Source organism: Mercenaria mercenaria, chromosome 7 (assembly GCF_021730395.1).
Source record: "Mercenaria mercenaria strain notata chromosome 7, MADL_Memer_1, whole genome shotgun sequence".
NCBI lineage: Eukaryota > Metazoa > Mollusca > Bivalvia > Venerida > Veneridae > Mercenaria > Mercenaria mercenaria.
This window is the reverse complement of record NC_069367.1, coordinates 9,290,777-9,306,886: the sequence shown is the minus strand read 5'-3', so window position 1 is coordinate 9,306,886 and position 16,110 is coordinate 9,290,777. Positions and strand designations below refer to the sequence as shown.

At 37.7% G+C, this 16,110-nt stretch overlaps 1 protein-coding gene across 1 annotated transcript; it reads right to left on the bottom strand.

The window, feature by feature from the left end:
• Positions 1 to 14,437: 14,437 nt before the first annotated feature.
• On the bottom strand, positions 14,438 to 15,316 carry LOC128558755 (uncharacterized). The gene has a single exon (XM_053548950.1). It carries the CDS (start codon positions 15,314 to 15,316, stop codon positions 14,438 to 14,440), a length of 879 nt encoding a protein of 292 aa, XP_053404925.1.
• Between the last annotated feature and the right edge of the window lie 794 nt (positions 15,317 to 16,110).

The window sequence follows — 16,110 nt, the reverse complement described above, 5'->3', positions numbered from 1 at the left end:
CCTGGATTTTTTGCCTGCATTTCATGCTAGGACTGTCCTAGAAGACCAAGCACTGACCCACTTTCAAATATAAGTATGCAAACGGCCAGGAACGCCACCCTGAAAAATCGTCATTTCTCCACAGGTAGGGCAACCCGTATTTTTTGCCTGCATTTCATGCTAGGACGGTCCTAGAAGACCAAGCACTGACCCAGTTTCAGATATAAGTACGCAAACGGCCATGAACGCCACCCTCAAAAATCGTCATTTCGCCACAGGTAGGGGACCTGTGCAAAATTCGCATTTTCGGTCGACTTTGGCAACCCGAATTTTTTGCCTGCATTTCATGCTAGGACGGTCCTAGAAGACCAAGCACTGACCCACTTTCAAATATAAGTACGCAAACGGCCAGGAACGCCACCCTCAAAAATCGTCATTTCGCAAAATTCGCATTTTCGGTCGACTTTGGCAACCCGGATTTTTTGCCTGCATTTCATGCTAGGACGGTCCTAGAAGACCAAGCACTGAACCACTTTCAAATATAAGTACGCAAACGGCCAGGAACACCACCCTCAAAAATCGTCATTTCGCAAAATTCGCATTTTCGGTCGACTTTGGCAACCCGGATTTTTTGCCTGCATTTCATGCTAGGACTGTCCTGGAAGACCAAGCACTGACCAACTTCAAATATACGTATGCAAACGGCCAGGAACACCACCCTCAAAAATCGTCATTTCGCAAAATTCGCATTTTCGGTCGACTTTGGCAACCCGGATTTTTGCCTGCATTTCATGCTAGGACTGTCCTAGAAGACCAAGCACTGACCCACTTTCAAGTATAAGTACGCAAACGGCCAGGAACACCACCCTCAAAAATCGTCATTTCGCAAAATTCGCATTTTCGGTCGACTTTGGCAACCCGGATTTTTTGCCTGCATTTAATGCTAGGACGGTCCTAGAAGACCAAGCACTGACCCACTTTCAAATATAAATACTCAAACGGCCAGGAACACCACCCTCAAAAATCGTCATTTCGCAAAATTCGCATTTTCGGTCGACTTTGGCAACCCGGATTTTTTGCCTGCATTTCATGCTAGGACTGTCCTAGAAGACCAAGCACTGACCCACTTTCAAATATAAGTACGCAAACGGCCAGGAACACCACCCTCAAAAATCGTCATTTCGCAAAATTCGCATTTTCGGTCGACTTTGGCAACCCGGATTTTTTGCCTGCATTTCATGCTAGGACTGTCCTAGAAGACCAAGCACTGACCCACTTTCAAATATAAGTACGCAAACGGCCAGGAACACCACCCTAAAAATCGTCAAAAGCAGCCTATTGTATACAGTGCAATGCGAAGTATATGATTATAATTCGAAATCGTTGTGTGGCTGTCCCCCTGATCATTTGATATGTTCAGTATGTCCTTCGTATATAAGTTCTAGAACGTCACAGAATCAGTTAGACCAAACAATGTTAACTTTATGAATTAAAAAATAACAATAAATAATAATCGATGATATGTATACGAGTTTCATGTAGAACCTTACTAGAAACTATGTTGATAAAAGGTCTACATTAACTCGCAGAATTTATGTCTATCTACAGACTAGATAATATCTTTTGATTAAGACAACACAAACGCATTATTCTAAAAATTATATTTTGTCGCATTTGCAATTTCCCTGTTATTCCGTTTAAGAAGAAAATTGGACATAATTAAACAACATTTGAATAGCCTTTGGAGTTATCTCCTATGAACAAAATATAGGATCTGATTTTACGAACTTTAATATTGAGTAGAGTCTGTAAAATGTTACTAAATCTATTTTCCTAAGCATATTTACAAAACGACTTCTGAACTATCTTCCATGCAGATATGTGATTATATCATACTGATACTATATTTAATATGTATAATGATGACACTACTTCTACTAAAACTACCTCTATCATTTGTGATGCTTGATAATAATGATGATAAAATAATAATAAAAATAATAATGATAATAAAATACTACTACTACTACTACTACTACTAATGATAATGATGATAATAATAACAATAATAATACTTGATAATAATGATAATAAAATAGTAACAAAAATAATAATGATAATAATAATGATAATTGTTAATAATGATAATAAAATAATAATAATAATAATAATAATAATAATAATAACAATAATAATAATAATGATAATAATAATAATAATAATAAGAAGAAGAAGAAGAAGAAGAAGAAGACGATGACGAAGAAAATGATTATGATTATGATGATTAAGAAGAAGAAAAGAAAAAGACTTTACTGATTTAAATATAATAATGGACGTTTGAACCAATGACAGCCGCTTAATGGGACTCAGTAGAATGTAGGTATAAGTTTTGCTAGTATAAAATGAACTTCTGAGGACGTATTTGTAGATGCAATAAAATGTCGTTGTAAACCGCAGGTATCAAGTGCTCAACTGAGGACGTATTTGTAGATGCAATAAAATGTCGTTGTAAACCGCAGGTATCAAGTGCTCAGCTGAGTGCGCAATTGTAGATGCAATGAAATGTCGTTGTAAACCGCAGGTATCAAGTGCTCAACTGAGGACGTATTTGTAGATGCAATGAAATGTCGTTGTAAACCGCAGGTATCAGGTGCTCAACTGAGGACGTATTTGTAGATGCAATGAAATGTCGTTGTAAACCGCAGGTATCAAGTGCTCAACTGAGGACGTATTTGTAGATGCAATAAAATGTCGTTGTAAACCGCAGGTATCAAGTGCTCAACTGAGGACGTATTTGTAGATGCAATGAAATGTCGTTGTAAACCGCAGGTATCAAGTGCTCAACTGAGGACATATTTGTAGATGCAATGAAATGTCGTTGTAAACCGCAGGTATCAAGTGCTCAGCTGAGTGCGCAATTGCAGATGCAATGAAATGTCGTTGTAAACCGCAGGTACCGAGTGCTCAACTGAGGGCGCAATTGTAGATGCAATGAAATGTCGTTGTAAACCGCAGGTATCGAGTGCTCAACTGAAAGCGCAATTGTAGATGCAATGAAATGTCGTTGTAAATTACTAGTATAAAGTGGTCATCTTATGGCGTATTTGTAGATTCGATAAAATACAGTTGTAAATTGCTTAAGTCTAACAGCTTAGTTGTAAATGCAATAAAATGCAGTTGTAAACTGCTACTATAAAATGATCAATTAAGGACATATTTAATAGGGCTGGGACGATTTAACAATTTTGAAACCGGTTAATCTTTTGTTTGAAATCGAATCGAACCGGTTAATCGGCTGCCATGTTGAAAATGCTGTTTTCTTTCCTTAAGACTGTATCAAGGTACTTCCAGCAGCTGACTTCGTTAGAAACTGACAGACTTTATCGTTTGCAAGCAGTGGGACAATAAATAAGTCATATTTTGGTGTATGTTATTTTAAATATATCACGACATGCAAATCCGAGACTATTGCTTATGTTCAGTTGTGTTTTAGCGGAAATATACTGTGGATCTATGTGCTGGTCAAAGAAAAGTATAAAGATAAAAGTACAACTAGTGATGTTTATTGTTTGAGAACGATTACCGGTTTTGCAAAATTGAAATCGGTTTCACCTAGTAATCGAATCGGATCCGATTAACCGAGTAATCGTCCCAGTCCTAATATTTAAGAGGCAATAAAAGGCAGTCATAACTGCATACATGTATATGAATTGATTAACTGAGAGCGTATTTGTAGATATTATATAATAAATTGTAGTTGAAAATAGCTTGTAAAAATGATCATCCGAAAGCGTAGTTTGTAAATGCAGTTTTAAACTGCTAGTATAAAATGATCATCTGAGAGCGTATTTGTATGTGCAATAAAATCCAATTGTTAAGTGCTTGTATAAAATGATCATCGTGGACGTAAATGTAGGGGCAATAAAATGCAATTGTTAAGTGCTTGTATAAAATGATCATCGTGGACGTACATGTAGGGGCAATAAAATGCAATTGTTAAGTGCTTGTATAAAATGATCATCGTGGATGTACATGTATGTGCAATAAAATCCAATTGTTAAGTGCTTGTATAAAATGATCATCGTGGATGTACATGTAGGTGCAATAAAATGCAATTGTTAAGTGCTTGTATAAAATGATCATCGTGGATGTACATGTATGTGCAATAAAATGCAATTGTTAAGTGCTTGTATAAAATGATCATCGTGGATGCACATGTATGTGCAATAAAATCCAATTGTTAAGTGCCTGTATAAAATGATCATCGTGGATGTACATGTAGGTGCAATAAAATCCAATTGTTAAGTGCTTGTATAAAATGATCATCGTGGATGTACATGTAAGTGCAATAAAATCCAATTGTTAAGTGCCTGTATAAAATGATCATCGTGGATGCACATGTATGTGCAATAAAATCCAATTGTTAAGTGCCTGTATAAAATGATCATCGTGGATGTACATGTAGGTGCAATAAAATCCAATTGTTAAGTGCTTGTATAAAATGATCATCGTGGATGTACATGTAGGGGCAATAAAATGCAATTGCAAACTTTGTAAGTATAATGGAAGGTTACTGTAGATGGTAGGTGGCTGTTATGTTAAGAAATACGAATCCGACAGCATCAAGTACCGGAATTTTTATTTTACATGAAATATAAAGCTATAAATTCTGCTTATCTTACAGCAGCAAATGTGCCTTTTTCTCTTGTCTCTGTAGAATACTGAGAGTGTCCAAAACTATCATACTAGATATGCACGTATGTACGTCGTATATCGCCATAACACACTATACTAACTGAGCCAGTCTGTAAATCCTCATTATCACGTGACGGTGGATCATTCATGCCGATATCGTCGTACCCGTTCGCCGTAAACAACAAAAATATAGAGCAGAATCCAAGAAAAAGAACAGGACGTTTTTTTTTTCAAAATTCGTCACCACTTAAAATTTGATACACTAGTTCCCTGCTACTTGTCAATAACTGATTTGATTGTCACGGTTAATTGCTCGACTTAACAATATTTTGATAATAACACAACATATATACGCAGTAAATGAAATCAAAATACATATACAATACAAACTAAAACTAAGAATAATAAGAAGATATATTTGCACTACTAGTTGCTGTGGTTATGTTGAAAGCAGGAAGGTCTAATCAGGTCGTATCAGTGGTTCCAGCTTGAAAGGTATTGAACATTTTACAGCTGCTGTTATAAGCATATTAATAAAACCTAAAATATATACAATATATAAAGCCTAAAATATATACAATATATAAAGCCTAAAATATATGCAATATATAAAGCCTAAAATATGTACAATATATAAAGCCTAAAATATAAAATATGTACAATATATAAAGCCTAAAATATATACAATATATAAGCCTAAAATATATGCAATATATAAAGCCTAAAATCTGTACAATATATAAAGCCTAAAATATATACAATATATAAAGTCTAAAATATGTACAATATATAAAGCCTAAAATATATACAATATATAAAGCCTAAAATATAAAGCCTAAAATATATACAATATATAAAGCCTAAAATATATACAATATATAAAGCCTAAAATATGTACAATATATAAAGCCTAAAATATATACAATATATGCTGAACCTTACAACGGCCTTGTATACGTATGTAAGCCGTAAGCCATGTTTTGTCAACAGCCATATATTTTCATGCATTTGTCCATTTGTATGAAGACTTTAAGTTATTCAACTACACCCCTGTAATCAGGAGATGCTTGAGAACAAGGATGGCATCTGGTGTCATTACTGTTTTCCTTTTCCCATTTTCTGCATCTCCTTTGAACAAACTCTCCAGTTGTTAACAAGCACAGACACGAGCAACCCAATTACCAGCAAACCGGACATTGCGCAGAAAGAACCCAATATTTTTCCTTGAGGCGATATCGGAAAGATGTCGCCATATCCAACGGTTGTCATGGTAACTATAGCCCACCAGCATGCTTCTGGAATACTTTCGAATATAATTTCGTCTTCAGTTTCAACGTAGTATACCAGAGTTCCCCAAACGAGGACGCCAATCGCCGTGAAACTAAGCAGAAACACCAACTCTCCAAAACTCGATTTCAACGTACGCACGAAAACCTCCGTCCTCATCATCGTCTTGAAGTGTTTGAAAAATCGCAAAATACGTAGGATTTGAAAAACTGTCAAGAGTTGTAACACTCTAAGACTCAGCGACTGATCAGCCGAAATAAATGATATGACGAACATTACAAATTCCGGGAGAACGGCAAGTAGATCTATAACACCAAGAAAGGACAAGACGAACCTCAACCTGTTTGGCGCAAACACGACACGGAGGATGTACTCTATGATGAAGAAGAAACAACACACCAAGGAAATGAAGTACAAAATATCATAATCCATGGCTTGATCTCTCGATGATTTAGTTTCACGTGTGTCTTGGTACTGTGTAGAGTTAGCCCCTCCACGAGCAGGTACATGGAACAATGATGTTGTCACGGCAACAAGAATGTAGACTGACAGACACATTAAAATGTAAGATAACGCCGCATAAAGTTTTGCCCACATTGACGTTGATGGATTGCTGAGTAAATTCCATATTTTGTCTCCTCTACCTTCTCGATTAGTGCTCCCTCCGCTTGCTCCAGCATGAAAGTTATTTCCAATGTTTACAGGCATCTGAAAATAAAAACAAGAAAGCAGCTTCAATTTACAGCATCATTTCCTTATTAGCTAGTAACTATACGTACCCTGCAACTGACTATTGTTACTGATAAATATAAGTATTTTACACTACATACTATTTATTGCCGTAATTTTAAGGTAATGAATCTGTAATGACAATCGGTAAATCACGTGATCTCCGTATGTGATTCCGGCATTCTCCGGATTTTACGGAAAACCTTGTGCGTGTTGACCTACATTTAAATCCGGGAATACGTAATTACCCGGAAAATGCCGAGTCTCATTGCTTGTCCATCACTTTATCAATTTGTATTACTGGTACTACAACAAAACTACACACTACGGTAGGCTGTCTTACTAAAGGGTATAAGCAGTATTTATTTTCATACCCAATTAGTCAATTACATGCAATCATTTACTTACTGTAAAACCACATTATGGGTACCTTGTGAAATGCACTGCGTATATCTCATTAATTAATTTAAGAGCAAATAAAAATGTATATTTAAAAAAAAAAAAAATGATTTGTATGTTGTCCTCAGGCAAAATACCGAGAAACATGGGACGTGGAAATTGCGAAAACAATATTTTGCAAATATTGCATACTTTAGTAAAAGTGACATTTTCCAACAGTCACATTGAACATAGTGACCACGAAAACAGTCTCTCAACCTTTCTGTCAAATTAAGCTACATAAAAATTTCCGTCGTAATATCTCATTAAACAAGAGCTCCGCTAAGCGGGGCAATATACGCCCGAAGGGTTACATCATCGGGTGGTAGCAAAATTTAAAGAACTTGACTGTTGTAGCCCAAAGGACTGGAACAACAAAGGGAAAACTTCAAAAACACAAATCTAAGTCCACAAAAAAAAAATATTCAAAGTCCACAAACATTTTTTTATCAGGTACATGTATGTAAAAATACACCTAAAAAGTGGAGGTACCATCCATGTTGTACCACAGAAAAGTGGTCTCGGTTTTTCCCTACGGCCAACAATAAAAAAGTTTCAAATAAGCTATTTATAGTAACATAAAAGGGAAGTAATTCAAAAAGAAATTATTGTAAGTGAACAAAAAGAGATCTGCCAAATAAAAACAAGAGCACTGCAATGCAGTGCAATATACACAAAGAAAAGCCATATATAACCTTTGACCCTTGGGTGGACGGATAGCTCAGTGGTTTGCACACTGGCCTTCCAATCCTGAGGTCGGGGGTTCGATCCCCGGCAGCTACTCGGGAATTTTCAGAAACGCTTTTCAGTGTTTCCCACCCAACTAGAAGTGTACTGGTCAGGAACCCAGGCAATCCTTGCGTGTATCAGTGCTATACACTGGGTAAAGAACCAGGCTGTCTATTTGCAAGGCTAGGCTAAGTTAGCCGGACAAGCCTGTATCTGATTTCTGATCTCTCTGTCGTGGGGGCTTTGTCTCACTCTGTCCCTCTGGTCAGATCGCTCTGTGTCTGTACTAGTAGAGGATGAATTATGCGCCCTGTGTGGTTGCATTGAACTATGTAAAGCGCCTTTGAACATGAAATTGATCATGAAAAGGACGCTATATAAATCTAGTATAATAATAATAATAATAATAATAATAATAAAGTGTGACCTTGACCTTGAAGCAAGTCATCCGGAACATGCGCTCTGCACGTCCTCTTAGTGTGGTGAACATTTCTGCCAAGTTTCTTTGAAATCCTTCCAGCAGTTCAAGAGTTACAGAGCGGACACGAAACAAACTAATATGACTTTTGACCCCTAAGTGTGACCTTGACCTTGAAGCAAGTCATCCGGAACTGAGCTCTGCACGTCGTCTTGGTGTGGTGAACATTTGTGTAAAGTTTCTTTGAAATCCTTCAAGAGTTCAAGAGTTACAGAGCGGACACGAAACAAACTGATATGACCTTTGACTCCTTAGTGAGACCTTGACCTTGAAGCGAGACATCCAAAACATGCGCTCTGCACGTCGTCTCGGTGTGGTGAACATTTGTGTCAAGTTTCCTTGAAATCCTTCAAGGGGTTTACGAGTTACAGAGCGGACACGAAATTGCTAACGGACAGACGGACGGACGGACGGACAGACGGACACCAGCGTCATAACATAATACGTCCCTTCGGGCGTATAAAAATTAAAGAGTTATCTTTAATAATAGCAACCACGAAAACAATCCAGTTTATGCTGCATATAACCTTGTAAATTATACATACATACATTACTCTACACCAAGTTCGTAGACATTATGTCAAAGCGAATAACCAACTCAGTACGTGTGTAAATTATTCACCACAGTTATGTTAATATGTGACATTTCGTTTTACTACTTTATAAAAACACAGGATCCCTAAACAGCAACCCACTGCACCCTTCCCCAATTGTGGAGTCATAGTTATTGACCTCAAGTCGGAGTAACATATGGACAGAACAGAGTAATTCCAAATATTAAGCTTTATGTTAGATAGAATGATAAATACCTGCGCGATATTTGTATTTCCTGACTGTTCTAGATCGGAAGTCAGTCCCCAGAATACCAGTTCATTCTTCAAGGAAGGGTCGGTGATGCCTACTGGGATAGTGACCTTTCCGGTACGCAGAGTGTTGACAACTATCTAAAAAAGCAAATAAACTCATAAAGTTGACGATGCCACGTTCCCACCATGATCCAAAATCTCGTTTCCATGTGTTGTGTGTGCCAGCCTAGACATCGTGGATTGTGTCAAGTTTGTGGTTATTGTCCTGCATGAATTAGGCTAAGCTAATATAAAATATATCATAAAATGAGACAGTTGTGTCACCTAGGATTCATTATTATCTTACAACACTGTTGTGTGTTTTAATCGACCTGGCGGGGCGGGGTTTCGCGACAGTCCATTGAATTATTGTGCAGGATATGTAGTATATTCGGCAACCTGATGGCCATCTACCAAATACCCCAGTCACACATGCGGCGCGGATAACTACGTCTAGCCACGGATAGAAACGTAGTAATACGTATCGATCCGTACCTGGGCCGTACCTTAAAGTAGTAATTCGTATCAATCTGTACCAATCCGTTCAGCTCAGGTACGGATCGATACGGATTACTACGTTTCTGTCCGTGGCTAGACGTAGCTATCTGCGCCGTATGTGTGACTGGGGTATTACATTGTAATCAATGTAGCGTTGAATTTTAGTCGTTGGGTACGGAATTAAACAATTATATTTCTCTACGTATTGTAGCGTGCACGGTCTAGCTCAGTATATTCAATATAATATAATTTTCCTATGGGCTTCCTTGCCGAATGATTGGAAAACAAATGATTCTTAAAATGATTGGTGAAATATAAAATAATTAATGCTAATCAATCTATCTCAATTTAACTGATGACGAGCACTCAAATTCGTGGATGGGATCTCTTGTAGTATGGCGATTCACAACAAACTATGCCTGAGGTGAATACCATACATTAAGATTTTACCTAAATACCACCAGATGTCGAGTTCCTATCGTCGTGGAACTTAAACGGAACGCAATGTTCTGAGTAAGAACCCAGACTATGATAGGAGGTCAAGAACCCGATAGTATTTGGCAATTTATTATATTATTTATTTTTCAGCGATGTTATTCAGTCGGTAGCTTGGCAGATTCTGATCACTTCGTGATGCTGCCCTGGTATTTATAACCTTTTTCCCAACTGTAATTAATGAGCGCTCAATGATAATGACAAAATCAAGCTCCTTAGTACAATGATCATCTAAGTGCGTAATTTGACTAATCTTTGTATATTTTCCATTATTAACGCCTTAAATATTGGTTTTATAGTAGTAGTAGATAGAACTTTCTCTCTTCTATGTTTTCATGAAAGATTAATGTTTACTTAATTAAGTCTACTGAATTATGACGACTCAACGGTGGGTCGAAAACGTGGTGCGAATATTTTAGGTACGAATCTTAAGGTATGTGACTACTAAATCAAATCAACATAGGTATCTCGCCACATTACTCCCTCCTCCAAATTCATGCGTCCCGCATGATATATATATATATACAAATATAACAATCGTCACACTAAACTTGATTAACATTTATAGAACAAAGTACACCACTATAAATATGAGACCATTATTTTAATGTTTCAACCTGGAACACAAACATAAACTGAAGCATTTATAGTAACTGTATTCAGAAAAGTTCATTTTTGTATTATCATTGTAACATTTCTTATAAGTCAAACCTGGCTAACAAAGCCATTTCATATATCTATTTTTTAAGACTTTCTTCAAATACTTTTTTTTTTTTACTACAAATTACTTCTCTACCAGCATTTTTATGGTCATCTCACCATTCTGATTGATAGCAATATTTATATCTGAAGGCCTTACATGACCCTCGTCAACATAATCTCCTAGATTAAGATCCACACCAGCTAATGATCGCTTTGCTGGGCATAGAAGGTTTGATTCGTAATTAACCTCTCCTTCTTCAATTATAACAATCTTCTGTCTCTTCTTACTTCCTTCATCACTTCGACAGATACTAACTTCAACCTCCCTTTTTCCTGAATTTTCATCTTCATTATCTGTATTCTCATCCACTGATTTCCTATTATCTACTTTCTCCGTATCTTCGGGAGCACTCACCGTATAACATTTGCTACCATTCTTGGTATTATAATTTGCATCACATTTTTCTTCATTCTCACTTTCACTGTCCTTAAAATCCAATTCTATATCTGGGTTCTTATCCCAGTCCTTTTTGTCACTATGCCTCTTCTCTATATATCCGGATCCATCTACTTTGTGTACTAACTTCATATGTTTCTTAAGATACGCATACTTCATCATAACTTTGTTACAGACTTTACATGTCCTTTCTAGTTCGTCCCTTCTATTACATTTTTCAACATGAGCTTCAATCTTCTCACTTTTCTGTATGCTTGTCTTACATACAGGACATATGGGCAAAAATGGATTTGTACGAACTGTAGTCTTTATCTTTGGCATCTTAGACCTTAAATAAGAAAAGACATAGTCTTTAGCCCAAACCGGTTTCCTACGAGTTCTAGTGTTACTCTGGATGTCTGTCAAATCGTCATTTTTATCAATATCATCTGTACCCGGTAAATCTACATCTGAGTTTCTGCCAGTACTACCTTCATCATCACTATTTCTATCAAAATTGATCTCTGTTTCATCAAGTAAGATTTGGTTCTTACATTTTCTAACTCTATCACAATGAATGACTTGTGGAGCCCGATTTCGTCCACAGTCAATATTATACAGAACTTGGGATAACTTCCCAAGCACTGTATAAGGACCTCGCCAGAAGGATGTGAACTTAGATGAAGTTCCAACCTTCTTTACTGGGAAATAAACATATACCTTATCCCCTATCTGAAACTGTTCAAATGAATTTCGTTTGTCATGCAATTGTTTCTGCCTATTTATTGCTTTTTCGGTGTTCTGTCTTACAATGTTATGTGCAGTTTCTAACCTTTCGCGCAATTCCCAGACCCATTCATGATCTGGTATTGGTTTGATACCTGATGGCATTTCAAATATCAAATCTAGTGGTGTAGATACTTCACGACCAAGCATAAGCATATTTGGACTCATCCCAGTTGTTTCGTGTTCAGCACTTCTATACGCCATCATCACATATGGTATTTGCTCATCCCAATTTCGATGATTCTCATTTACAAATGCACTTAACATCGTCGTTAGTGTTCTATTAAACCTCTCTACCATGCCATCTGACTGAGGATGATATGGCGTTGTTCTTGTCTTTACTATACCTAATACCTCACACATCTCCTTAAATAACTTTCCCTCAAACTGTCTGCCTTGATCTGAGTGTATCTGTGAAGGTATTCCGAACCTAGCTATAACTTCTTCTACTAAAATTCTGGCAACCGTAGCAGCTTCCAAGTTTCGCATTGGAAAGCATTCTGTCCATTTAGTGAAGTAGTCAGCTATCACTAAAATATAACGATTTCCTTGTTCTGTCTCGGGCAACTCTCCGAGGATATCAATAGCTATCCTCTCCATAGGATAGCCACTCCTTACAACCTGCATTGGGGCTTGCTTGGTTTTATTAGGTCCCTTGCGTTTCATGCATATCTCACATCCTGCAACGTACAGCCGAACATCATTTTGCATGCCAGGCCAATAAAAGTTCTGTCTAATCTTTGAAAGAGTTTTTCTGATCCCTAAATGTCCGGCCGACCTTATGTCATGTGCACAGTTGAGCACTTTTCTTCTGTGACATCTTGGCACTAATGACTGGTATCTTGATTGTTTAGTTTCTGTATCTTCCATATGTCTCACCAAAAGACCATCTTTCATTTCTAGTCTGTCAAACTGGTTCCACAAGGATTTTACAGTGTATCCCTCTGCTCCGATTTCCTTGAAAAGAGGCTTTTTCTTTGAAGACACCCATTCAATAACTGTACTTAAGTCTTTATCCTGTTTCTGTAATGTTTCTAGTGTATCTTCGTTTTGGGTTATCTTGCCAATGAAAGCCGCCTGATTTACAGTGATAGGAACTGTATTTGAAATTTGCATTTTCTCTGGATCAGTTAAACCACACTGCCGACATGGTATCCTACTAACGCCATCTGCGTTTCCATGCAGTCTTCCAGGTCTATGTTCTACTTTCATTTGATATGATGACAAAATCTCTATCCAGCGAGCTACCTGACCCTCGGGATTCTTGAAATACATCAGCCATCGTAACGATCCGTGATCTGTTCTGACCAGAAATTCACGACCATAAAGGTAGTGGCGGAAATATTTGATAAAATATACTACAGCTAACATCTCTTTCCTGGTCACACAATATTTTCGTTCCGACTTGTTTAGTGTTCTACTAGCATAGGCTATGACTCTTTCTTGTCCATCACTTTTCTGTGAAAGCACTGCTCCGATAGAATAATCACAAGCATCCGTGTCTAAGATGAATGGCAAAGAGAAGTCTGGATGCGCCAATATCGGAGCTGTGATCAACTTATTTTTTAGAGTTTTGAAACTTTCTTCGCAATCTGTATCCCAAGAAAAACGAATATTTTTCTCTGTCAATCTTACAAGAGGTCTAGCTATCTGTGAGTATCCCAAGATGAATTTCCGATAGTATCCACAAAGTCCAAGAAACGAGCGTACTTCTGTAACATTGTGAGGTGTTGGCCACTGTTTGATGCATTCGATTTTCTTCGGGTCTGTTCCTACCCCATTTTCATTAATTATGTGTCCTAAAAACTCGACTTCCTTTTTAAACAGATGACATTTCTTGGGTTTCATTTTAAGTCCAGCTTCTTCAAACCTTTCAAAAACTTGCTGTAAATTTTTGATCATATCTTGAAAGGTTTTACCAACTACAATAATGTCATCCAAGTAAACGAGGCATATTTTCCAATGAAGACCAGCCAACACATATTCCATCAAACGCTCAAAGGTGGCAGGCGAGTTGCAGAGACCAAAAGGCATCTTGTTAAACTCGAAAAGACCCTGCCTTGATGCAAACGCCGTCTTGTGTTTATCTTCATCCGCCATCTCTACTTGCCAGTATCCAGAAGCTAGATCCAGGCACGAAAACCATGAGGATCCAGCAAGCTGATCAAGGGACTCATCAATTCTGGGGAGTGGATACGCATCCTTGATCGTGGCTTCATTTAAACGACGATAATCAATACAAAACCTTCTAGATCCGTCCTTCTTCTTTACAAGAACTATCCCACTGGCCCATGGACTAGTTGAAGGTTGTATCACATCATCTTTTAGCATTTGGTCAATTTATTTTTCAACCTCATCCTGCAAATGTACTGGTATCCTCCGAATCGGTTGTTTGATGGGCTGGGCATTGGCTGTTGGAATATGATGCTTTATAATTCCAGTCCTACCTAAATCACTGTCAGATTTCGAAAAGATATGTGAATATCTTGTTAAAAGTTCCTTGACCTTTTGTTTATTTTCGGTGGCCATCCCAGAAGTTGAACGTTCATATAGATTTTGAAGGTGCTCAGGAAGAATGTTGTTTTTATTATTGTGTGTCCCTTCTCCTTCTACCCTATCAATTTTGCATATAGTTGCGACATTAGTCCCAGGATAGAAAGTTTGTGGCTGCTTCGAAAAATTAGCAATTCTTACAGGAACCATTTTATCTGCTCGAACTAGAGTTCTTGCGACCATCCCCTGTCCTAGCTCCCTGAATGTATCACTTGCTTCAATAAGACCCCATCCTATCCTTTTAATACCTGATTCAGTCACCATCCCTTTGGTTATCATCTCAGTTTCAGCAGGTATCACAACTTGTTCTGATAAGACTATCCTAAAACATCCTATCTTGCCAGAACAGAAGATATTAAATGTTTGATCATGAAGTTTCATGGTATTGCTGACAACGTCTATGCTTACATCGTGATTCTGCATGAAATCTAGGCCAAGTACTACATCTATGTCGATTTCTGCAATGATAACATCAACTTTGCAATATTTATCACCAAATAAAATGGAAATCTCCGTTTTTCCTTTGATATTCAAGTAGTTTCCACTGGCGGATACAATCCGGGAGTCAAATGGTTGAACTGGACACTGTTGATCAATGACACTCCACAACTTCTCAGAAATGATTGTCAACGTGGCCCCTGTATCGATCAGACAATCAACTGACATCCCATTAATGCTAGCTGTTACGTAATAAACCAGACGATCGCACGCTCGTCCTCTTACAACTGTGTTCGGTATTCTTATCCTTCTTTTTGTCTGTCTCAGATCTTGTTTCTGAGATGCCTGACTTAGATTGATTATATGGGTCATGTCTCATATCCTTTGGAGGAGGGTTTCTAACTGTTGGATTCGAAGGATAGTATCTTCTTGATCTATCATCATATCGGTATGGCCGAGGAGGTGGATGTCGGTATTGTCCTCGTTGAGCATTTCGTCGATCATAACCATAAGGTCTATGCATAGGCCTATTTTCAGGCTTATTATATTGTCCTTGGCGTTTCAGACTATCTACACTATCTTTCAGATTTGAAACTACCTGTTTGAGATTTTCAATATCTTTTGACTGTCCTTCATTTACTGCAGTTCTAAGAATTCCTTGTTGCTTTTTCTCAGCACGATAGAATGCCTCCAGCTCCACCGCATGTCTGACGGCATCGTTTAGATCCGTAGGCCTGGCCTGCTTAATCTTGAGACGCATTTCTGAACTCACAAGAGCATCGATGAATTGTTCCTTAGCCAGGGTCTCACGAACATCGGCTGGGGCATTAGGATAGGCCAAGTTAGCTAGACGTCGGATATCCTGTCCCAGTTCGGCCATAGACTCTGTAGCTTTCTGTTGTCTGTCTCTCAACTGAACCCTATAATAACTCGGTTTGATTTTCTCGGTGAAAACCTATCTTCTAAAGCTCTTATTAATTCATGATAATCCGTAGTCTTTGAATTAAGGTTGCCAAAAACTC